This window comes from Squalius cephalus (assembly GCF_949319135.1).
Source record: "Squalius cephalus genome assembly, chromosome: 25".
NCBI classification, from domain to species: domain Eukaryota; kingdom Metazoa; phylum Chordata; class Actinopteri; order Cypriniformes; family Leuciscidae; genus Squalius; species Squalius cephalus.
Window position 1 is genome coordinate 3,691,714 of NC_137146.1, and position 26,769 is coordinate 3,718,482.

At 35.9% G+C, this 26,769-nt stretch overlaps 1 protein-coding gene and 3 gene segments (V, D, J or C); 1 reads left to right on the top strand and 3 right to left on the bottom strand.

Moving 5' to 3' along the window:
• Nucleotides 1-3,077: 3,077 nt before the first annotated feature.
• LOC307153384 (tripartite motif-containing protein 16-like protein) lies at nt 3,078-8,722 on the top strand. 2 transcript variants are annotated; one of them, XM_079862823.1, is made up of 5 exons: nt 3,078-3,152; nt 4,656-4,688; nt 6,940-7,002; nt 7,522-7,661; nt 8,095-8,670. In XM_079862823.1, the coding sequence occupies exons 1-5, from the start codon at nt 3,107-3,109 to the stop codon at nt 8,509-8,511; spliced, it is 699 nt and encodes a 232-aa protein (XP_079718949.1). In that variant the 5' UTR covers nt 3,078-3,106; the 3' UTR covers nt 8,512-8,670. The 2 variants fall into 2 exon arrangements, with proteins under 2 accessions (XP_079718949.1, XP_079718948.1); XM_079862822.1 differs by lacking the exon at nt 3,078-3,152 and adding an exon at nt 3,866-3,955 and having other exon boundaries at nt 8,095-8,722.
• A 2,272-nt stretch (nt 8,723-10,994) lies between these two features.
• LOC307153705 (Ig kappa chain V region K29-213-like) lies at nt 10,995-11,486 on the bottom strand. The segment is given in 2 exons: nt 11,435-11,486; nt 10,995-11,329 (listed from the first exon to the last, which is right to left on the bottom strand).
• A 650-nt stretch (nt 11,487-12,136) lies between these two features.
• LOC307153706 (Ig kappa chain V region 4135-like) lies at nt 12,137-12,640 on the bottom strand. The segment is given in 2 exons: nt 12,592-12,640; nt 12,137-12,504 (listed from the first exon to the last, which is right to left on the bottom strand).
• Nucleotides 12,641-20,884: 8,244 nt separating this feature from the next.
• Nucleotides 20,885-21,358, bottom strand: LOC307153707 (Ig kappa chain V region 4135-like). The segment is given in 2 exons: nt 21,310-21,358; nt 20,885-21,222 (listed from the first exon to the last, which is right to left on the bottom strand).
• Nucleotides 21,359-26,769: the final 5,411 nt, after the last annotated feature.

The following is a 26,769-nucleotide window of genomic DNA, read 5'->3' on the forward strand; positions in this document are numbered from 1 at the left end:
TGTGAAGTTCTGTGTATTTATATTTTCTAGAAAAGACCGACTCTAAAACAATCATTACACTTAAACTAAATTCACAGGATGAGCAAAGCAGGGAAAAATGATACATAAATCACAAATAAACCTTGAGCTGATGATTCAAAAGAAAAGATGAGCTAATGCAGAAGACATTAACTGTGAAAGAAGTAAAGAAAGAAGCAGAACTCTGTTCATCATAAACGAGAGGAAAACCCTGCAGTCTGGTCAAGAGCGTCTGACAGTAAAACACACTCAGTAATAATGCTGTTACACATGAAACACACATCAGTTATAATACAAAACCCCTCGCTGGCAGTCATTTCTACTACTGGACTTGTTTAATGCCAAGCTAAAGCTATTCATAATTTAAATAAGTTATCAGTCAAGCTATACCCTTTGAATAAAGCAATTTATCTGAGGATCTCAATTGAGTGAAATATGAATAATACAATTTTGAACAAATAACTCTATTTATATAACTGATCATAAAACTCTGAGATTAAACATGAATATAAGAATCCTGAATTGAATAAATATTTATATAGCTCAAATTTTATGATTTTAGTTTTAGTTTAGATGAATTAATGTCAGAGTAATAAAATATAATCTGAGAGTATCCAATGTCAGACAGATGAAAATCATAGAAACAATCAATCCATAATTACAGTAAACTTACAATGATACAATAAAAAAAATAGAGAAAACTAAATATAAAATATAGATAAAAATTAACATAAAACAAAATGTGTGTTGGAAACAGGAACAATACTGATATGATTGTGAAAGCTGGGTTTAAACAGACTTTATGTCCCCTGTCATCATCCTCCGGTTGTTGACTAGTTTCCTCTGATGGATCAGTGTTCTGCGGCCAGGTGAAGTTTCAGGAGAAACATGCGCATGCATTCTGTGCTCTTATAGACCTGCTAATCTCTGGATCATATATCTTATAAAAGTGTGACAGGAATGTGTCTGTGGAATTGAATTAGTAAATTCTGAAATGTACCACACACACACACACACACACACACACATTTGTTTTCTTTACTCCGTGTTACTTTCTCAATGTCACTTTGTCATTAGTGCCATTCACATGATGTCCACAAATGGGGATCAGGCCATGTCCACACTAATGCGGTTTAGTTTGAAAACGTAGCTATATTTTTCTCTCCGTTTTGGCCTTCCGTCCACACTACTGCGTTTTCGTTTAAAAACGGACCTTTTGCTACGTTTGCACCTCCCGTCCACACTAAAACGGCAAAAACGGAGACTCAAAACGGAGAAGTTTAGAAACGCTGCCGACCCGTTTTTCGTTTTGAATCTCCGGAGGGCGTTTAGTGTGGACGGGTCAAAACGGAGGACTTTAGAAACGATGACGCAGAGGCTCACGCTCGGCTCTATGATTGGGTGTCATCAGTCATGGTCATGGAGTATACACAGGTAATATTCAGTACCAGTAAACTTCACCCGCTGGAACAGTTTCTTACTGTAACTGTACAGACGCCTATTTTTCAAGCGACACGCAGTGTTGGAAGCGTTTCCAGGCAAAATAGAATAGGAAAAGATGTTTATATGTCATTTTGACACAAATACATATTAATAAATTACATTTTGATGTTTGAAAGCATTTTTTTACAGTCTATGTTTGAAAGTCTCTAGGTTTACACCGGCAAGCGCATGCCCAGTGTTGGTGAATGGTCACGTGATCCGCGTTTTCAGTCGTTTTAATGTGGACGCTGTTGGTGTGGACAGAGAGATCGTATTCGTTTTAATTCTCCGTTTTTAAACGAAAACGCAGTAGTGTGGACGGGGCCGAGACGGCGTTTTTATTAATAAAAACGAAGCTTTTTTGAAAACGCACAAAAACGATGACGTAAATTTAGTCATGTGACGCATAGCCTATTGTACTAATAGGTATTCATGTTTATACCAGTATTGTGCCTGTTATGTGCTATTCACTTTCACACTGTTGCTAAAAATATTCTACATCGCACACTCTTCATATCACAGTCCTGTAAAGATGACAGAATTTACTCACATTTGCTGTCCTGCGGTAATAGGCCTAGGCATATGACTGCGTGCGACCTGGACCGCATTGGTGAATGGTGAGATATTTTACTAAATAAAATGATCCTGTCAGAAGAATTGCGCGATAACTTCATTATTTATTTTTCCATCTGAATCATATCAGTGATCTTTTGTGGGGTTTTACGCATGCGCAGTAAGGTGAATTTAGCGTTCTCAGGCGTTTTTCAAAAGTTTCTCATCCACACTGAAATGTCCCAGTAACGCACTGCAGTGTGGACGGAGAGCGTTTATAAACGAAAACGCCGTTTTCAAATGTATCCGGATTAATGTAGACGTAGCAGTCAACCTTCCCATGACGACCTAATCATGAAATAATGAAAACCTAGAAATACAGAAACCTTTAGCTGAGAGATAATATTGTTTGCTCAGAATAAAAACCACTGAATACAATGGAGTCGCCACCGTGATACAAACAAACACAAGTGTCTGTGAATCTGTAGCTAAAATCTATTGGGTCAAATGCTGTAAATTGTTCCATAAAGTTGACAAAAGTTTGATTTAATACTCAATGTAAATATAATAGCCTAAATTATAAAATATTAAAAAATAGCCTATATATATAAATAAATAAAAAATACACAAAAAAGGTTTTAATTTTTTTACGCAGGACTTTTTAGGATCATGTTTGATAATCTACTATTTAGCATATTAATAATTATATTATTTTTTATTCAAAGATTTGCAGCAAACGTCCCTTTAGATCACCAGGTAAAATGTCTGTGTGTGTGTGACTGTGTGTGGTGTGGTGGGGGTGGGTGTGGGTGTGGGTGAGTGTGTGTGTGTGTGTGTGTGTGTGTGTGTAATTTGACCTGGTTTGTGATCCTCTTCACTTTGTGTTTCTGACGTGCTGCCTTTACATGGCCAAAGTTTGACATTGGAAACGCCCTCCTCACGGTTTCTAATGGCCTTGTGCCCAATATATGTCGACTATAAAAGAGCCGCTGTGCCTTACACACATGGTCAATATCTACACATTACTGACAAACTCTCAAACTCAATCATCAAAATGCCTTCAAGTCAAAGAATCATGACGCCTCAAACCAGGAAGACAGGTAAAGCATTACTATCATAATTCAGAACTAACCCAGGAACAAATCTCACAATGTTTCTAATGCACAGACTGTTTAAGTGTTTTAAACTAAAATTAAAATGTAAAAATTAAATCTTATTCAAAATAATAACAAAAACTATATCAATGATACTGAAATAATGCTGCTCTGAACTGAGTCGCCACCATAAAAACAAGCAAATGTTTCTGTGAATCTGTAGCTAAAATCTATTGGGTCAAATGCTGTAAATTGTTCCAGAAAGTTGACAAAAGTTTGATTTAATAGTCAATGGAAATATAATAAATAATAACATATTTTAATATATATATATAAATAAATAAAAATACACAAAAAAGGTTTAAATTTTTTTTTTTGCGCAGAACTTACTTTTAGGATTATGTTTGAGAATCTACTATTTAGCATATTAATAATTATATTATTTTTTATTCAAAGATTTGCAGCAAACGTCCCTTTAGATAGCCAGGTAAAGTGTGTGCGTGTGTGTGCGTGTGTGTGTGTGTGTGTGTGTGTGTGTGTGTGTGTGTAATTTGACCTGGTTTGTGATCCTTTCCCCCTCTTCACTTTGTGTTTCTGATGTGCTGCCTTTACATGGCCAAAGTTTGACATTGGAAACGCCCTCCTCACGGTTTCTAATGGCCTTGTGCCCAATATATGTCGACTATAAAAGAGCCGCTGTGCCTTACACACGCGGTCAATATCTAGACACATTACTGACAAACTCTCAAACTCAATCATCAAAATGCCTTCAAGCCAAAGAATCATGACGCCTCAAACCAGGAAGACAGGTAAAGCATTACTATCATAATTCAGAACTAACCCAGGAACAAATCTCACAATGTTTCTAAAGCACAGACTCTTTTAGTGTTTTAAACTAAAATTAAAACGTAAAAATTCAAAATAATAACAAAAACTATATCAATGATACTGAAATAATGCTGCTCTGAAATTAGTTGGCTAAACTGCAATAAGTCTAAATAATAAAGTGTTAAAAGGTGTACATGAGGCCATTATGTCACATCTATTCATTATGTAAAATCCACGAATGTCGTGTAATTAAGCATATCTGTTTAATGCAAAAAGTAGTGCAAATTTTTTTTTTTAATATAAATTAGTGATGAATGATTGATACTGATAATGATGAAATGATAAAGAAGCACATAATCAGTGTTTGTTTCAGTGTGTCGCTGGACTGTATTGGCACATTCTCAGAAGACTGAACAAGCGTTGAATGATTTTAAACTGGGCTATTGGGTCAGTGGGTTAAACACTCACACACACTCACACACATTCATACACACAGTACATGCCGCGGGTTTGATGCTGTTACCAGAGACGAGTCTGAATGTCACAGAGACTGAGAAACACACACACACTAAATTAACTTGACAGGATAAATGGCCATTTGTCCTCTTCAAAGGTTCATCTATTAGCACAAACCCACACTTTACTGATCAAACTCTTCAGCTTCTTTTTTCTTTCTTCCAGGAATGAAAATCAAAGCCAGAAAAACTCCTGTTGGTATGATGGACTAAACATATATCATTCTAAACCCTGTCTGCATGAATAAATATGATCATTATCATGAATACAACGGGGCCAAAGGCACACCTTAAGAAAAGTGGGCTTTTCACTACTCCCATAATGTATGAATTCAGAAAAAAATATTTATGTTTTATTGAGCAACAGATGTTGTGAGAAACTAAATCATACAAGTGGTTTATTTATTTAAAAATCTTATAAGAGATGGGCCTTTTACCCCACAGACACACAGGGCAAAAGGCACAACGTATTGATACAAATCCTTTAGCTAAAATAATATGTTTTTATTAATGTCTAAGTTAATACTTGCACTTAAGCAGAGTTTGTACTATTTTCAGTTTATTTTGATGAATAAAATTCAAAATTAACATTTTTGTTCTATAAATATCATTAAAATATGTTTATTTTAAAAATACAGAAACAAAATTATTTAAAAAAAAGTAAATATTCTGAAAGCATTGAATGAGATCTCATAATAATAGCATTACAGTAGTAACAAACAACATGATATTTTATTTAGGGCTGTCAAACGATTAATCGCGATAAATCGCATTCAAAATAAAAGTTTGTTTTTACATAATATATGTGTGTGTACGGTGTATAATTATTTTCTATATATAAATACACACACATGCATGTATATATTTAAGAAATATTTGCATGTGTATACTGTGTATATATATTTATATTATATATAATTTATATTATATATAAATATTTTAAATATAAATAACACATTTTTCTTAAATATATATGCATGTGTGTGTATTTATATATAGAAAATAATTATACTCCATACACACACATATATTATGTAAACACAAACTTTTATTTTGGATGCGATTAATCACGATTAATCGTTTGACAGCCCTAATTTTATTATATGATATGATTAATATAATATTTTTTTATTTATTTATGATGGTTTCATTATAAATATGGGTATTATCTCTAAGGTGGACACCCAACTTAATATATATTTACCATCTGAATCTAACCATGTCATGTCAACAAATGAAAAAGTCAGTCAGCTGTTTATTATAATGCTAATTATTGTGTCTTTCGCCCTGACAGCAGGAGCACTGTTTACCCCAAATACCATCCTTTTACATATTCTTCCGTTATTAAAAAAAACTATTGCTTTAATTACCTTTTATTATCAATTTAGCACTGAATGAATTTGCGCTGCTGCCTGCGTTTGCATCAGGAATCAGACAAATTTCCACGTGCATCTTGAAAAGCGGAGGTTTTTGTGCCATCTAGTGGTTTAGAGGAGAATAAAATACCCCGGTGCGCCTTTAGCCCCTTTGTACCCTGTAATGCCGAAGTCTATAAGGGCCAGATTTACTAACAGCTCTTTTGGTGTTAAAAAACTACTATCAGGATTAACATAAACGCTGTGAAGTTGTTAGCGCTTAAAACAACACTATGTAACATTTTTTACATTAAAATAATGTTTCCAAAATCGTTTCAGTGGTTTATCAAGTCGCAACAGGGTGAAAGGCACTTATGCCTCCGCTTTGCGGTCCTTTATCTGCTATAACCACACTATGTAAGATTGCCAGATCGGGTCACGTTTCTGTAGTTCTAATGAGACATAAGAAAACTACAAATTTGACTTGCTTTACGGCAAGCGTTACAATAGTCATTATTTTGTTTTTCTTCGTTTCTGATGTCGCAATTTGTCATATTTTCATAAAATCATGCATCATACACTACCTTGTGGACATCGTTCATTCCAAAACCGGTGCCGGATAAACAGCGAGTGTGCGTGCGACAGTAGGCTGTAGGCTAAATTATTTACGACAGCGGTAATGGACAATTCCGCTTCCAACCTGTAGGGGGACCGCAGAGGAAAAGTTCCTGAGTGTTGCTTTAATATGTGTTGACAGGGTTATTTTTGCAGCTGATCTTATTGCATATACATTTGAAGGAGTTTCCCTTTCAGAAGCTAAATGTATGGGAGGAGAATATTTAAATTAATCATGCAAGGTGATTTACTAAGGTTTGCACTAGTCAATTTACTGGTGTTTGCAGCATTATTTACCACCCTAAAGAAGCATGTCTTTAACCAGACTTGGTAGATTGCGTTGGCCATTATGAAAATGATCTGTGTTCTTTAATGTGCGTACGCGTCTTCAGTAGATCGAGCTGTTTTGGTATTGCCCTGTTTAGTAAATCTGCCACTGTATGTCTGCGCTGATATATTTCTCACATTCTCCCTCTTCAGAAAAGCTTCCAGTTTATGAGCCGAACATCCCCGAGCCGACGTCCAGAGAGGAGCTGCTTAAATGTGAGTCTCGCTCACAGAACAAGAATCAAATAAACCAGTACTGAACAGGGGTGCGTTTCTCAAAGCCAACTATGGTCGCAAGTTCCGTCGTTACCAATAGAGTTCAATAGTTGGCCAACGATGCTTTTGGGAAACGCACCCCTGCTCCTTTCCAGTCTGAACCAGGGTTATTATCTTTAACTAAAACTAAAAACATACTGAAATTAAATAAAATATTTTAAAAAACACCTTCAACTTATTTTATATCTGCTAGTTGCCAAGGAAACAAAATTTTTTTCCCCCAAAATAACTAAAACTACAAACTAAAACTAAATTAAAAAAATTTACACATACAAAAAAACATTTTTTTTTTTACAAAAACACAACAAAGTTAGGTTACTACTTTAACTAAAATTAAAATGATAAAAATAAAACTTAAAAATATAAACAAAAATTATAATATATACTGCATATCAATGATTGTAAAATAACACTGGACTGAACTTAATTAGCGTAGCTGACCTTTTTCTTTCATCCTAGACTGGCTCAATATTTCATTGGACGAACGAACTGCCAATAAAGTGCTGTGGATCACAGAGGGCGGGGCTAAAGTTTCCCGCTTGAGAGATGAGGTGTGTCCTTGCCTGGACAGACAACAGAGATTTGACTACAACCCTCAGGTGAAGTCTCAGCATAATCTTTGTAAATAATGATCTAATAATTAATATAGTGAGCAATAACCATAAAAGTGTACTAATAACAAGCACATATGATACTTCTTCTACAACTACTAATAATTATATATATAAATATATATATATATATATATATATATATATATATATATATATATATATATATATATATATATACTTTTGTGAAGGTTTTTCTGCTAAGTGAGATGACAAAGTCAACTCCAAAATATTACATAATAAACACATATTGGGAAACCATATACTTTGCGTATCAAATCTCAAAGTGTTTTCAAAATCATGAATGGGCCACAACTCACACAAACACACTCCACATAATTCAGATATCTTTGTCTCTCTCATGCACTATTTCCAGAATAATAAAACGCATTCCTGCGTGTGTGTGTGTGTGTGTGTGCAGGTGCTGTGTAAGGAGCCTATCTGGGCGTCGCGCTGTTATTGGGAGGTGCTGTACTCCGGCTGGGTGGTTATAGGGGCGACGTACGAGGGTGCAGGGAGGAGGGCGGGCGACGGGACCTGTGGCCTCGGGGAGAACGAGGAGTCGTGGGGTCTGGGTTGGGCCGGGTCCTGCTATGACGCCTGGCATAAAGGAATCAACAGCAGGGTGGAGGACACTCACCAGTGCTGCACTATAGGTGTCTATGTGGATCAGCCCGCAGGCCTGCTCTGCTTCTACGCCGTGGAGACAGACGAAGAGTCAAAGAAGAAAGAAGTGAAACTTATTCACAGGTTTAAGAATCCCATAAAGGAGAAAACTCTGCCAGGCTTCTGGCTGGGAATACAGTCCTCTTGTTTAATACTCAAGAAAGAGGAATGAGGTGAACGGGAACACAAAATCAGGGGTCAGGGTGTACAAATTGTGGATTTAAAATGTATATAAGCTAATAAATACAGTTTGCTATTTGTAATAGTTTTACAGGTCAGACTGCTCTTTGGTTGCTGGAAATCATATATGATATTGAGCTTTAACTTTTGCTTTAGAAACAAACATTCAATTGTCTAATAAACCTGGTATTGTACAGTATATTACAATTATTGTTGGCTCTCTGATGAATTGCTTTTGTTCTCCTTTTGTAGCGCTTTCTAAATCCATAGCAATACATGTAATGAAAATGTAAATTGGAAAGCAATATGGTAGCTTCTCTAGATTTCAAATCATCCCATTTTTATTTTACATTATTATATACACTCTTTTTTCATGATAGTCTTTTTTAGTCCTGCATTTTTCAGATTCACGAATTTGGTTTTAAAAATGCATCATTTTTAGACCATGCTTTTTTTTCTTCTTTTTTTTTTTTTTTGTCTAAAAGGAATCTATAGCATGTGAGTGACCTGGACCTTGCTGTTTCCCACCTCATTCGTGTCTCTGTCGTCCTGCTGACACTGTTTCTTCATCCCCAGTTAGTTCCTCCTGAACCAGGTTGCATCTTTCCTTTGCCCTGTGCTTTTTAAGTTGTCTCCGCTCTCATTGGCTCTTCAAGTCTGATTTCATGAGCTCCCTTTGCTGCCTGTACTCTCCATTTTCTCACATCAATGCCAGTTTCTGGGAGTAAAAAAGGCAACACTTTATTTCGATAGTCCACTTTAGAAATTTTACTTACTATAAGTAACTTTGCAACTACATGTACTTATTCTAACCTTACAGTCTACTAATGATAGTTAGTTGACATGTATTTGACATGGACCATCAAAATAAAGTGTTACCCAAAAAAATATCTCACAATAACACAACAAAAATCATATTTTGTGTAGCATTTATTTACTTTTTTTTCTATTTTGAAATTGTACGTTTTAAAATGTCACAACTCGACTTTACTCTGGATGGTATTTCATCAAGACTATTGGTTAGGTTTGTAAGATGTTTAGTTCCAAATATTACCTTAGTTTTTTAAAAGGTCATATTTTTATTATCTTTTTTGCAGAAACTGATTTAAAGTGGAATATGGAAACGTAAACATAACCGGAAGCATTAATTCACATCGGAAATACGTCAACAACGCGCATCGCCAGTAGTTAGCATATTTAAGTATTGGGATTTATTTAATGATTTATTTTGTGATGGCATTCATTTCAGTTGGTGACATGGACAAAAGATAAAATATACCTGAATAATAATAATAGACTACTGTAGCTACATATGATCTGAATTAGCTCTTCAGTCGACACGTTTGCTAATGTTGGAGGAGATTTGGGCTACTGTAAATTTACATAAGTTTCAGTGAATCCGAACAAACCTGGACACAAATATTTTTCAGATGTACAGTTTATCAAGCTCTGAGTCTGATGTGGCCACTTTCACTCCAAAATACACCATCGGATCAAAATAGAGCAAGAAATATTAATATTGACCGTTCTGCAAAATGGTGTCATAAAACAAAACAATATTCAACGATTTAAGCACCAGTTCATGTAGGCTACGTGTTTTTATTTAATGATTTCTTGCTGCTCTCAGTAGGTTTTTGCGTACAGCACCGCCTAGTGGTCTGCACTATTATAATCAATCTAATAATCAGTTTCAGTACAGTTCACTTTGCATAAAAGCTGCCTTTATCAAACATAAAATTATTGGAAGCAAACCTAATATATATTTTTAATTACATAAATGTACAGTGTAGCCTATTCGACTGCATCATTGATCAGTGTGTCGTTCCTTCAAAGTCCTGCACTAAAGTTTCAGCGGCTTTTGATTGATTGTAATAGTTGAGAACAGCTGCATTCAGCAGTAAATGTGAAATGAAGCTCTTGGGGTTTGAACATGGTCACTGGAGACGAGCTGCTCTATTCTGAGACCATCACAATCACTAAACCTGACAATGCAAATGAGATTTACACCTCAAACTCACAGTTTCACTCTTTTACTGGTTCAACGCTCTGAACTGGAACAGTTTCACTTCTGCTGATGAGAAATGAGTTATGAATAATACATTCATTATCAGCTTGAGATGAAGGAGCTACTTCAAAAGGGCTAAAACATCTTTATGTGACTGTCATGATGACTTTACAGTGTAATGTACAAAAACAAAACAATATGGCGCCATTATTGTTTGTTTGATGTGACTGTTTTTTTTCTGATTCAGAGTAGGCTATATCACTTTCTAACAGCTTATTTCCTTTGTAAGTCAGTTTTGAGCACACGTGTAGTTCCTGTGTTTGTCCTCTCTGTGTGTGTGTGTGTGTGTGTGTGTGTGTGTGTGTGTGTGTGTGTGTGTGTGTGTGTGTGTGTGTGAAATGTTTGAGCAGCTGCAGTTTCAGTTCAGTCACTGTGACTCTGACTGATGGAGGTTTTTGTACGACTCTTTATCACTGTGTGAACACATCTTTACTGTTGATCCAGTGATAACTCTGACAGTAATAATGTCCAGCATCTTCAGTCTGGACTCCACTGATGGTCAGAGTGAAATCACTGTTAGATCCACTGCCACTGAATCTAGATGGAGTTCCTGACTGGAGGGTGTTTGCTTTATAAATCAGAAGTTTAGGAGCTTCTCCAGGTTTCTGTAAGTACCAGTGTAAAGGCTGATTACCCCAACCCTGATAGACTTCAGGACTGGTTTTACATGATATAGTAAATGTGTCTCTTAGTTGAACAGATTTCACTGCAGGCGTCTGAGTGACTGTCGGTTCAGCGACTGATTCTACATCAAGAAGAGTAAATAAACATTCAGAATTACATATCTGGTTAATATTTCAAGCACTGTTAATCAGTTAAAATAGTGCAGTTTAACTTCATATTTCCTCACCTGTGAAACAGCTGGAGAACATCCAGATGAAGATGAAGATGATGAAGCTCATGGTTGCTGATGGTTTAGATTCTCAGTGTTCAAACTCAGAGTTATAAATCCTCCTGAAGCGCGCACACACACACACACACACACACACACACACGATGTGCTGCGATGCAAATCATCTCTATGTAAATCTGTGTAAGGATTCCAACACATGATGCTCATAAATCATAACAGTGTTTAGGAGATTTTTTCCATGTTACGAGTCATAAACATTTATTCATGTGTCTGAAGCTTCAGGCTTTCTGATGATTCAAATGACAGAGTTGCTACACTAGTGTGTCACTGTGAACTTCATTACAGGGCAAAGGTCATTCCAGAGGTCACAGGTCATCAGAATGTATTAAAATTGCTTTAATCATTAACAGTGCATTGAGATGAGTGATAGAGTCAGTAGTTTTGATAGAACAGTTATGATGAGTAATATCTTTATTATTATCTTGATAAACTTCGAGGGAAAGATAAAGCTACTTGAAAAAGCTCAAAAACATGGTGGCAGTTTTGTTTGTTTGATTTGATATTAATATACAGACTGTTTTTCTCTGATGTGTGTGTGTGTGTGTGTGTGTGTGTGTGTGAGAGAAAGTGTTTGAGCAGCTGCAGTTTCAGTTCAGTCACTGTGACTCTGACTGACGGAGGTTTTTGTACGACTCTTTATCACTGTGTGAACACTTGTTCACTGTTGATGATGTGGCGACTCTGACAGTAATAATGTCCAGCATCTTCAGTCTGGACTCCACTGATGGTCAGAGTGAAGTCTCTTGCAGACGAACTACTGCCTCTGAATCTAGATGGAGTTCCACCATAGTGGTCTGTTGTTTGATAAATGAGGAGTTTAGCAGTTTCTCCAGTTTTCTGTAAGTACCAGCTAAAAAAGTATGTTTTTCTTTTAGGATACCCCGATGCATTTAGTTCTATGTAAGTGTGCACATCACTGCTGGTTTGACATTTGATTGTCACATTTTGTCCTGGTTGTTCTGCTGTTATTGAGGGACTCTGAGTGACGGTGATCTGTCCTCTACACTCTGAAACACAACAAGAAGAAAATACACTCAAAACTTTGACAATATACTTGAAGAAATGAATTAATATCAAACTTGTGCTCCACAAACCTTGAGCAAACGCTGTGAGAGTCCAGATGAAGATGATGATGAAGGTCATGTTGATGAAGATTGTTGTGTGTGTCAGTGATGAAGTGTTAAACTCACAGCACTATAAACACTCTCACACACTGAAGATCTGATCAATATGCAAACACACTCCACATCATTTCCCTGAAGACAGTCACTCATTAACAGACACAAAACACAATCACTGAAGTGAAAAAATCAGTCTTTTTCATAATATTTGACCTTCTACAAAATGTTAAAAATTATATCATTCAATTCAATTCTCAATTCATCTACAATACCAAATTTAGTATATTAATCTTAATATCTGATGTGAGACTTTGAGAATATTTTTTACTGTAGTTGGAGTGAAACGTTGCTGTTAATCCCCAAATTTTACTCCAAATCCATGTGTGTTCCTGCAGTTTATGAACAGACATGAGGATCATCACACACACGAGTCTCTGTCAGTCACTGAATAACTGAGTTTGATTGAGAGTCACACATGATATAAACATGTTCACTTTAATAAACTCAGTAATTCAGTGATGATGATCTTCATAAAGCAGGGGAAGTCAGTGAGTTTCTGTTGTAATGATTTGACGGTGGAAACACAGCATTCAGAGAGTGAGGATCCAAACGCAGTTTATTTACAAGTATAATCCAGTCATAGTCCATATATCAGACAGAGTCAAAGCACATGTTATCAGTCCCAACAAAATCTATTCTATATCTATTCAAACTGATCTATTAGTTTATTTCACTGGTTCACTTTCAGCAGCGGCTCCAAACCGATGATGTTATACTTTATAAAACTATACAGTATTCAGACACCTTCAACATTTCTCACATTATCACAGTTTATTCACTATAGTTTAGAAAATGGTAATAAAATATGACAAATATTTAACTGTGTCAGAACAAATTCATCTTGATAATGTCACATAACTTTGAGGAAAACATGCTCAGGTCAAAGTGTCTGAATCATTTTTGGTTTATTTAATTTAATTTATTTTAGAATGTTTCTGAGACGCTTCTCGAGCTTTGGGTTCTTGCAGGATTGCCGGTTATAATGTTTTTGTAACGAGCGTTTAATCCACGACATATATTTAGACATTCATTCATCTGCCAATCAACGAAAACGGAGAATCTGTGGCGTGCAGGTGACATCATCATCGTTATGGTGTATTATTATACGTTTAATCTCACTATGTGTGTCTGTGCGTTAGAGCGAGAGGTAAGTGATTATTTCACACTATTGATTTTGTCTTTCCCTTTGGACCTTTGGGGAGTTTTCTGTTTCCTGGCACGAACACACACTTCCTGTTTAGTATCAGTATTTCCGCGGTTTGAGAGCCCTTGTTAGTCGCTGGACGTCACAGTCCGGCTCGGCTCAAATATTCCCGAAGTGTAATGAGTTTAGGTTGGATGCATGTTCAATAAATGTTATTTTGTTTCTTTTTTTTTTAGCAAATGTGTTGAATCGAGTCTTATTCTTTCCAACAGAATATATATAAAAAAAAACATAGGTTAGACGCCATTGAATTTAACGCAGATGAAAACGAGGCTGTTATAAACGAGGGATAGACTTGGTCTGTGTCTGAAATCTCTTGAGTAGGTGCTTATTTTGAACAAATATTTACTTCACGACTGCTAAAAAAGTAGGCTACACTCTATAATGTATGAATGTGTGAATGTAATCCAGACATACATTCGCCATGTTGTCATTATCATGTGACGAAGTAGTAGGTCATCCGGGTACTTTTTGCCTACTCTTTTATGAGTACTTCTTTTGTCACATGCTGTTTTTTTTTTGCTTACTATTTAGTAGATAGGAAAGTATGTGATTTTGGATGGTACTCATTGTATAAAGGTCATATGAAGGAGTTTTTAATCTACTTTTTTGGAAAAGAATATATATCCCTCACAGCCTCGTTTTCATTCCTGTCTAAAATAAATGTCTTCTGGTTTGTATTTCCACAGCATGAAGGGAAGATCTTACGCATTTATGAATGAACCGCTCATTTTAAAATCTTCCCGTCAACTGACGTTATTATGACATCCACTTCAAACCTGTCATAATTTACTCACTCTCATATGCATGTTCCAGTCATGTATGATTTTCATTTCTTCTAAGTTGATAAATGTCTATTCACATGTATTGTGAATACGTGGTGCACATGAGACCAGTGACCAACAGGGGGAAGCAAGAGACAATCCATCAGGAGCAGAAGGTTAAAGTTCATAAATGTAAATCAAAGACATAAGCTCTTCTCGAAATATTTTGTTGGTTAGAATTTGCTTTATGTGAGTAAAATATAGGATTTTTTTTTTTAAATGACAGATGACTGGAAAAGTCATGGAAATACATTCATTGATCAAGGTAAATTATTAGAAACAGAAATGAGTCCATCAGGTCCATTTGGTCTGGTTTCAGATGTGTTTGCTCTGCTGACTGGTGAAAGTTTATGAGAGAGAAAACATTTATAGAAGAATGTTTAGATATGTGTATTTGAAAACGTGTGTGTGTGTGTGTGTGTGTGTGTGTGTGTGTGTGTGTGTGTGTGTGTGTGTGTGTGTGTGTGTGTGTGTTTGCGCAACTGCAGTTTCAGTTCAGTCACTGTGACTCTGACTGACGGAGGTTTTTGTACGACTCTTTATCACTGTGTGAACACATAGTCACTGTTGATGTAGTGTACACTCATACAGTAATAATGTCCAGCATCTTCAGTCTGGACTCCTCTGATGGTCAGAGTGAAATCACTTTTAGATCCACTGCCACTGAATCTAGATGGAGTTCCTGACTGGAGGAAGTTTGCCAAATAAATCAGGAGTTTAGGAGCTTCTCCAGGTTTCTGTAAGTACCAGGATAGAGGCTGATTAATCCAACCCTGATAGACGTCAGGACTGGTTTTACAGGATATAGTAAATGTGTCTCTCAGTTGAACAGATTTCACTGCAGGCGTCTGAGTGACTGTCGGTTCAGCGACTGATTCTACATCAAGAAGAATAAATAAATATTCAGAATTACATATCTGGATAATATTTCAAGCACTGTTAATCAGTTAAAATAGTGCAGTTTAACTTCATATTTCCTCACCTGTGAAACAGCTGGAGAACATCCAGATGAAGATGAAGATGATGAAGCTCATGGTTGCTGATGGTTTAGATTCTCAGTGTTCAAACTCAGAGTTATAAATCCTCCTGAAGCACACACACACACACACACACACACACACACACACACACAATGTGCTGCGATGCAAATCATGTCTATGTAAATCTGTGTAAGGATTCCAACACATGATGCTCATAAATCATAACAGTGTTTAGGAGATTTTTTCCATGTTACGAGTCATAAACATTTATTCATGTGTCTGAAGCTTCAGGCTTTCTGATGATTCAAATGACAGAGTTGCTACACTAGTATGTCACTGTGAACTTCATTACAGGGCAAAGGTCATTCCAGAGGTCACAGGTCATCAGAATGTATTAAAATTGCTTTAATCATTAACAATACATTGAGATGAGTGATAGAGTCAGTAGTTTTGATAAAACAGTTCTGATGAGTAATATCTTTATTATTATCTTGATAAACTTCGAGGGAAAGGTTAATCTAGCCTACTTAAAAAAGCTCAAAAACATATGGTGGCAATTTTGTTTGTTTGATTTGAAATCAATATACAGACTGTTTTTCTCTGATTCTGAGCATATTAGAGTCAAACTCGTCTGTCAGAGATCAGATCACAGTCTAGACTCTAGAGTTCATTTCAGTCATGAGTCAGTTTTGAGCACGTCACATGTGCAGTTCCTGTGTTTGTCCTCTGTGTGTGTGTGTGTGTGTGTGTGAGAGAGAGAGTGTTTGAGCAGCTGCAGTTTCAGTTCAGTCACTGTGACTCTGACTGATGGAGGTTTTTGTATGACTCTTTATCACTGTGTGAACACTGGACCACGGTTGCTACTCATGCAATAATAATGTCCAGCATCTTCAGTCTGGACTCCACTGATGGTCAGAGTGAAATCTTTGCTAGATCCACTGCTACCACTGAATCTAGATGGAGTTCCTGACTGGAGGGTTTTAACACGATAAATCAGGAGTTTAGGAGCTTCTCCAGGTTTCTGTAAGTACCAGGACACACAGGCTGGGCTGCAGGCTGTATCATCACTACTGAATTTACAGCTCATCTCAACAGTTTCTTCTGGTTTAGCAGTTTTCACTGAAGGAGTCTGAGTTGCTGTGATCTGAGATCTACATCCTGAAAAACATATTAATTTATCAGTCCATAAAGTATATATTATTTGCCATATTTTTAAAGCTCTGTTAAAATTATATATTTAAATTGATTTATATCAAAAATAAAAGTTGCACCTTGTAGTGTAAAGCAGTATAAAAGTGTCCAGATGAAGATGATGATGAAGGTCATGTTGATGAAGATTGTTGTGTGTGTCAGTGATGAAGTGTTAAACTCACAGCACTATAAACACTCTCACACACTGAAGATCTGATCAATATGCAAACACACTCCACATCATTTCCCTGAAGACAGTCACTCATTAACAGACACAAAACACAATCACTGAAGTGAAAAAAATCAGTCTTTTTCATAATATTTTACCTTCTACAAAATGTTACAAATTATATCATTCAATTTAATTCTCAATTCATCTACAATACCAACTTCAGTATATAAACCTGAATATCTTCTGTGAGACTTTGAGAATATGTTTACTGTAGTTGGAGTGAAACGTTGCTGTTAATCCCTAAATTTTACACCAAATCCATGTGTGTTCCTGCAGTTTATGAACAGACACGCACACGAGTCTCTGTCAGTCACTGAATAACTGAGTTTGATTGAGAGTCACACATGATATAAACATCTTCACTTTTATAAATGTTAATAAAATAAATGTATATAAATATACATTTGCTAGGGGTGGTGTGGCGCAATGGATAAGACACATGCCTTTGGTGTGAGAGACCCGGGTTCGAATCCACTGTGAGACACCAATGTGTCCCTGAGCAAGACACTTAACCCCTAGTTGCTCCAGAGGCGTGCAACCTCTGACATATATAGCAATTGTAAGTTGCTTTGGATAAAAGCGTCAGCTAAATGAATAAATGTAAATGTAAATATGGTGGCATGCATGTGCTGTTTTTGATGGAGGACAGGACCTGTTGGGTAATCTGGTCTTTAATTTTTTAATAAAATTTTATATAATTGCTAAATCCTCCACATAGATATTAATATAAATTATTATCATCAGCTCTGAAGTTGAGGGATGTGTTTATGATGCTGTTTATATCTGAATTATGAGGGATGAACTTAATAAATCAATCGATTTATTAAACTGCTCAACATTTAACATGCTGGTGATTCAGTTTAGAATGAAGAATATATTAAATCATAAATGAAGAAAATCAAAAATTAAGATATAAAGTAATATATATATTTTATATTAAATAAAAATATTAAGATATTTTTGATGAAATCTGAGAGCTGTCTCACTCCTTCATAGGCTTAGATAATTTCATCTGCCGGCCCAGAAAAGTAAAGACATTAGTCCAAGTGACAACAGTGCCTCAACCTGAAGTTTATCAAGCGACGAGAATACTTGGAATTGAAATAGTCACTTGGAATTAAAGGTTAGGATGGTCAAATGAAACAACCATGACTATTATGAAAATTAAGATCTATTATTAATAAAAGGCGGCAACTATAGAGCAAACTGAAATCACTCAGATCTCAAATGTGTCACTGATCTATAAGAGCACAACATCTCTTTCTGACCTCTATAATTATTAAGAGTGTCAGATTAATTTAGATGGTTTTATTTCAGATCCTCCTTTGAGCAGCTGCAGTTTCAGTTCAGTCACTGTGACTCTGACTGACGGAGGTTTTTGTACGACTCTTTATCACTGTGTGAATGTAAGATCACCCGCACATTTATTATCAGAATTTGTTCTGCAATAGTAACTCTGACAGTAATAATGTCCAGCATCTTCAGTCTGGACTCCATGATGGTCAGAGTGAAATCACTGTTAGATCCACTGCCACTGAATCTAGATGGAGTTCCTGACTGGAGGAGGTTTGTTGCATAAATCAGGAGTTTAGGAGCTTCTCCAGGTTTCTGTGAGTACCAGGCAAAACCTTCATTCCCATTATTCCATTTCCTCACATCTCTGCTGGTTTTACATTTGATATTCACAGTTCCTCCTGGTTGTTCTGCTGTTATTGAGGGACTCTGAGTGACGGTGATCTGTCCTCTACACTCTGAAACACAACAAGAAGAAAATACACTCAAAACTTTGACAATATACTTAAAGAAATGAATTAATATCAAACTTGTGCTCCACAAACCTTGAGCAAACGCTGTGAGAGTCCAGATGAAGATGATGATGAAGGTCATGTTGATGAAGATTGTTGTGTGTGTCAGTGATGAAGTGTTAAACTCACAGCACTATAAACACTCTCACACACTGAAGATCTGATCAATATGCAAACACACTCCACATCATTTCCCTGAAGACAGAAGAAACACTCTCATTATGTTTGTGCAACAGCTTTGTATAGATGTTTATTCACTTGTTGCATTATTTTGGTCTGAGCTAAAACACAATAATGAGTGATTTGATGAAGACACTAAATGTTCTTGATTGACTGTAATAGTGGAGAACAGCTGCGTTCAGCAGAGAGACGGAGGAGAGAAACACCTGTTGTTTGAGCATCGGTAACTCAGTGCTTGTTTGTTCTTTATCTCTCAACATTTGAGACATGGTTTCCACATTTGTCTGCTAGAAATATAACTCACTTGGACATGTACAACACAATCACAGATTATGTGAGTTATTGTCAAACACAAAGAGGTCGTTGTTGAGACATAACCCTGTCCTGTTGTAACTCAGGCTGGGGATCGATGGAACAATGAGAGATAATTTGCTGAAATAATATCCACACAATCTAAATGTGTGCAAGAATGTTTTTGAAGAACAAAGAATATTCAGTTTTGAATAAAGTCAACAATTTTAAGTAACAAAAAATGTATTGTATTTTTTAAGGACTTCAAATTTAGCACAAATACAACTGCTGTGTGTGTTTGTGTGTGTGATCATGTGTGTGTGTTCTCAATTCCTGTCACACAACAGTTCAGTCACTAGCTATGTTGCCATCCTCCTATTTTATGTGAATTTTGGGATTGACTATCACATAAAAAAAACGTCGGATGGAAATGCCGAGATGAACATCAATTCTAAAAATGTGCAGAAAAATCGTATGTGCTCAATTGAGGTGATAATGTTTTTATCCGATAAGAAGACATGCACATAAACTATAGTGGAAACATATGCATAAATCCCTCAATGCGCAACAAAAAACTCACATGATTTTGTCTTAACAGGGAATTTGATTGATAACTGGAATCATCTTCAGGGTTTGGTTGTAATATTTTTAATGAACTGTTAAAACTATCCTCACCGCAAACAGCCGTAACATAGCTAACTGTTTTAGCATGTGGGTTTGAAGTTAGCAACAACTAACAAACAACTAACTTAAACTAACAACTAACAGAAACACTGATCTCAGTAAAACTGCAGTATTTTATCTTGTAAAAATAACAGTGAAGTTTCCACACAATGAAGCGCTTTATTTCAGTGTTGAGCAATAACATCTTTATGAATGTTTAAGTGTGTTTGAGTCGAGACTGAAGTGTTGTTGTGAGAGATCTGTCTTCTGCTCATGTGAGACTCAGACGCATCGCTGGATTCATAATTAATGCGTCCAGAAAACAGTGAATGGTCACAGACAGACTGATTGTGGGACGGTGGAGCGTCTGATCATGTTAAATAAGGTTTCTCTCTTTCACGGCTCATTTTGCTCTGAATCAGTTAATCTGTGACTCTTGGACATGATGATCTAAACAGCGGCTTTATAGAAGATGATTAATAAACTATTCAAGCAACAACATGTTTATGATTTACTTTACAGTATGAGTGTATGATTAGGAAGAAAAAATAATCATGCTTTATAAAAATACATGAACAACCATATGAGAATAGATGAACCAACAATTATCTGAAAAAATATGATCAAAATAATTTCTTATTATCTTCAGTAATATTAATGAAGTGATGAAAAATTTATATTAAGTTCATTTTTGTGTTTCTGTTGTGTGTGTGTGTGTGTGTGTGTGTGTGTGTGTGTGTGTGTGGGTGTGTGTGAGTGAGAAAGTGTTTGAGCAGCTGCAGTTTCAGTTCAGTCACTGTGACTATGACTGACGGAGGTTTTTGTACGACTCTTTATCACTGTGTGAACACCCAGTTACTGCTGATGACATGGAAACTCTGACAGTAATAATGTCCAGCATCTTCAGTCTGGACTCCACTGATGGTCAGAGTGAAATCACTGTTAGATCCACTGCCACTGAATCTAGATGGAGTTCCTGACTGGAGGGTTTTTACATAATAAATCAGGCGTTTAGGAGCTTCTCCAGGTTTCTGTAAGTACCAGGATAAACCTTCATTCCCATTACTCCATCTGTACACATCACTGCTGGTTTTACATTTGATATTCACAGTTCCTCCTGGTTGTTCTGCTGTTATTGAGGGACTCTGAGTGACGGTGATCTGTCCTCTACACTCTGAAACACAACAAGAAGAAAATACACTCAAAACTTTGACAATATACTTGAAGAAATGAATTAATATCAAACTTGTGCTCCACAAACCTTGAGCAAACGCTGTGAGAGTCCAGATGAAGATGATGATGAAGGTCATGTTGATGAAGATTGTTGTGTGTGTCAGTGATGAAGTGTTAAACTCACAGCACTATAAACACTCTCACACACTGAAGATCTGATCAATATGCAAACACACTCCACATCATTTCCCTGAAGACAGAAGAAACACTGTTTTGTCTTTTAGTGTCTTTGCTAATAAACTTCTGTGGATCATTTTCAGAAACAGAAACTCATGATTTACTTCATGTTATTTTGGGTCGATCTTCTCGCTCTAAACACTGTTTTAATGATCAGTTTCATTCAGACTTTGATGCTGAGAGAATTTAATACCTGAGCTGCAGATTTATATCATCCATGATACTGTATAACAGGTCAAAGGTCATCCAATAGAGAATGACCATCTAAATCTGCTGAAGATTTCATTATAAAGCAGGTCAATAGAATTAGCAGAGTTTAAATCACATGTGTTTGTAAATGTGATGAATGTATTTCGGGACTGATTATGAAACAAAGGATTTCAGCCTTCATTCAGTATCAAGTATTTATTTTTAAGATTAATTCTTTGGACTATTTTTTAGAGGAAGATTTTGTGGCTCTTTTTTGATCAATCATGGTTGATGTTGAGAAGATCTGAGTCTCACATCAGTGTGTGTTTGTGTGTGTGTGTGTGTGTGTGTGTGTGTGTTTGTGTGTGTGTGTGTGTTCGTTTGAGTGTGACGGAGGTTTTTGTACGTGTAACCCTTCACTAAATTTGATACAGACAATGTCTGCGTATGGACCAGTCAAATCAGAAGCCTAGAATTTGCCTGTAGAGAATAGGATGTCCCAACAATAATGAGTCACTCACACAAGGTTTAAGTTGTAACTGATTTAGTATAATGAAAAATTTGTATTCAAGAATTTCAAGATATTCAAGAAAAATAGAGATAGATAAAATAAAATACAGGAAATAGAAAAATAAATAAAATACAATGAAGTGTGCGTCTCAAACAAATTAATTTCTTTAAACACTTTTGTTTAAAACTTCTTAGGTTTCACTCATATTTCAGTGGTTCTTTTGGAAAATAAAAGAAACATAAAATAAAATTTAGAATTCAATTTAGTCACCACCTGTAACACTCACTTCACCTTATAATTAAATTTTAATTTAGAATATAATCAATTCAAGCTAAACTCCTAATCTGATTCCTTTTGAAATTCTTCTCTTATCTTCTAATTGTGTTGGGTTGTGTTGGGGTTGGTCGGTTCTGATTCGGGAGTATAGATAAAAGCCCGCCCGCACTTACAATTGATTGGTTGGATCCTTACATGCGCTTCGTGAGGCACACTAGCACACACACGCAAGGTCTCTCGCTCCCTCTCTCTACACGTTCTTCCCCCGGTAGACGTAGAATCCACGGCTGGATCAATGAGAAGTCCTATTACAACGACCATCATTTGAAGTGTCACACTATTCTGAAATTATCGTACATTATAGGATTTATTCCATTATTGATCGTACATCGTACAGAGGTCAAAATTATCGTACAAATACGATAATTATCGTACATCTGGCACAGGGATGGATTACTGACCGGGCCTATGGGGCCAGTGCCCAGGGGCCCTTGCCTACCAGAAGCCCGGGGGGGCCCTGGGGCTTAAGGCCACGCAATCCAGTTTGGTTCAGAAAACCCATTAACAATGAAAACAAATGTTTATTAATTCTGTAATATATGTGTCCCATAGCCTACACAAGGCCTCTTAAACAAGGCATTTGGACTATGAGCGCTCCCTGGAACTTACTGTTGGGCCCTATGTGAATATGAAGGGCCTGTGGAGTTACAAATTTAAGAATCTGTATAAGATCTGCTGATCTTATGTCCTTACATAACATAACTAAGTTAGAACAATACTAAGGTAGAGCACATTGAATTTAGCATTAAGGTTATGGTGATGATATCAGCTGTTAATCAAAGTTTCCAGCAAGAGATTCGTGCCAGTCCTGTTCTCTCTATTGTAAGTTAAATGAGTCAGATTGGTAGTCTAACAAAGATATCAATAGCAAGATTAGTTTTAACATTATGTGACCATTGCATATCGACATGATGAAAATATTAATTCAAAATCATTTGTGAATTAATGCTGCATAATTATACCTGAGAATGCTTTGACGAGTTTCCACAGCGCACAATGCTTAAGGGAACGTCTGCCAATTCCACCAACTGCGGTAAACGTAGTCTATAATGTGTGTTATTTAAAATTACTTTTAACATTTGAAAACAGATGTTTTCAAATTCCAAAGCTTGCAGAAGGTTCCTAATGGCAATAGGCCTACTGACTTAGGCTACAGCTTTCCTGGTAGCCTTGAGTGAATTAACTTGTCTAAGAAAATGATTCATAAAACGTATAAATATCAGTTGAGCCTATGTTTACTTTCGTCACTGACACAGACGAAAATGAAAAGACTAAGTTCAGCTTTAGGAGGGGAAGAAATAGGCCAGGATAAGAAGACTGGGAGAAAAAGAAATATGAAGATGAGGAGAGAGCAGGTATTGACAAATAATCTAATGACAATGTTTTAAAGAGAGCCTATTTCTTATAATTTTTTGGCCTTCAAAAGTCCTAAATTGCACATATGTAGATCAGAGAAATCCAAATTTTCTCGGGGGAGCATGCCCCCGAACCCCCTAACTACGCCGGGGCCTTGAGTCTTCTTGCCCAGGGCACAGGAAATTCTTAATCCGGCCCTGAGCTCAATGAAATAACAACTTATGATTTCGGGGGTTTACATAGCAGGCTATTGTCCGGTTTCCCCATCAAAATCGACTGACGCCGCGTCTGATCGCGTCTTGTCTGTTGGTGTCAGTGAGTGGCCTCTTTGCTTCGGGATTTTTCATTGTGTGAAAAAACGGAAAACAGTGTCAACACGATGCGTGAGATTTGGCAGCCCTGTCTTCACCAACAACATTGTGCATTATATTTATCAAAAAACGATTTTATTATCGAAGCTGAGGGGGCCTTTGGAGATAACTGGCCCCAGGGCCTTTACAAGTCATAATCCGTCCCTGATCTGGCAACACTGTCTCTAACTGCGTGCGGAATATGGAAAACAGAAATGCACTCTCATTGGTCAATCCTCCCAAATAAAACTAATTTTAATTGGCTATTTTAAAACGCATGAAAATAATTTATGAAATGAAAAGAGAATTTATATAGGATATATATATATAGGATTAGAATTTTCTAATTCTTTGTTAATACGTTTTTTTTTTTTTAACCTGGGTTACATACGACTCTTTCGCTAGAATGAAACACTGTGGTACACTTTCGGGGGAGGAACTGAACTGACGATCAGTAAGTCTCTTCAATTCTCTAAATTTTTTTTTTAATTTATTTATTTGTTTTGTTTTAAGGTTATTTTAGCAAGCATTTGACAACAAGATAAAAAAAGTTTAAATTAAAAAGAAATTTAACTGCAATATTTCATGGTGAATTTGATTGTTTCACAATTTCTTTAAATTTGTCTGTTATTTTACAAAAAACACTGATATTCCCTGAGATTTCATCACGTTTATTTATTTATTTTATTTCAAAGCATGTTTTATATTGTTTTAAAATTGTCTTTTTACCTGAGCAATTTCATATATTATAATTGTTAACATTCATTGTTTTTTAATATGTTGATTGCAATATTATTGTAATATTATATTGAATGTAGTTTGTAATATTGTTATATTTTCTGTCATATTCAGGTTTCTTTTTAAAGTACATAATTGTGTCCATAATTCTTATTATTAATTTCTTAAATTTAACGGCGAATACTTTTTGAAATCCATGTCACAAAAGTTTGATTGATAAAATAATAATCTATTTTAGGTGTCGTCATCAGACAAATAGAAAGATTTGAAAAATTCATTTTTGAACTGAAATTTGCTGATAATTATGATTGTGAGAGTCTTAAGAATTTTTCAAAATACAATTAATAATGAAATGATTATTCAGAAAATATAAAATTACTGTAAGATTCGCTGTATATCATGTCTGCTTTACAGAACTGATTTATATTTAGAATTGCATGATACATTTTTTAGTACTAGTGAATATTGATTTAACTGAGAATATTTTTAAACTGAATTCAGGATATTTGTGGTTTATGAATGAAAGCAGTTTTGTGGAATTTCTGCAAAGATAAAATGATTGTGATTTCTACAACATGACCATGTCTGACATCTAACTGTGTGTGTGTGTGTGTGTGTGTGCAGTAGCGCGGGAAGGGGGGTGCTGCGGGGGCTGCAGCCCCCTCGTCATAGCATCAGCACCCCCAAGAGGGGGGCTGTGAACTATATTGTACTTTAAAAACGTGAAATAAAAATAAATAAATAGACAGCGTTAACTAACTCTCTTATGCCTAATGAAGTGAGTGTTCAAGCTACGGAGAAAATGAAATAAAGTTTTAATTTGTCATGCTTTGTTACGTTCAGAGCACGTGAGCGGAGAGCGCATTTCTGAATATTCCGCTCGCTCGCTCGCTCGCTCATTCCGCTCAGGGTCGCTCGCTCATCCCAGAATGGTTCAAAAATACGTGGAATAAGGGCTGCCTCCGACTAAAGTTTTTTTTCTAGTCGACTAGTAGTTGTTCATTTAAGTCATTAGTGTACAAATCGCCCCTTTATATTAATTTTATTACTTAAATAGTCTATATACACAGGATAATGAGCGTGTAGCCTGTACATAATATAGCCGCACTCAAGCGCACGGCCACATGCATAAAGATTGCCACAAAGAACCGGCAAAATTATGAATGTGTCAAAAATAGCAAGGAGACATTTAATTGTTTATTAATAAACTGGTGTTTTCTGTGATGCTGCAAAGATGGAGTTGGCGATGCAGACTCGCCATGAACGCCAGAGAGAAATGCATGTGAAATACACATTCCATTTGGATTATATAATCAGAGAATAGCCTATTTCTTTTCGTTTTGAATATTTTCGTTTAAAAGTAGACTTTTCAAGCTTTCTATAATAGATAGCCTATATTTCTAAAATCTGTGATGCACAAGCTGCCTCCAGTTCACGTGCAATGCAAGTGATCGTGTCGGCGCCTTATTACATTGTCTGCTATATATTTGCGTCTTATTTATTAAATAGCCTACAGGCAATTGGTTGATAAAACATTGATCAAAATTAAGATACAATTTATACAAAACGAAAATCTTTTAAAAATAGTCTTTCTACAAAACAAAACTCAATGAAGCGGTAAAAATCATGTCTTACCCACTCCATGTCTCCAGATATATTGCACATCTCATGATGTATCTTTATCTTTCTCATGCTGCATATGCTCACTTTCATAATCAACATTGATTAAATTAAAAAATATCATTATCCTTTTATATTTAAACATAAATATGAAACTAAATGTTTTCTTTAATGGCTACAACACATATACAGTACAGAGAAATTTCATGTC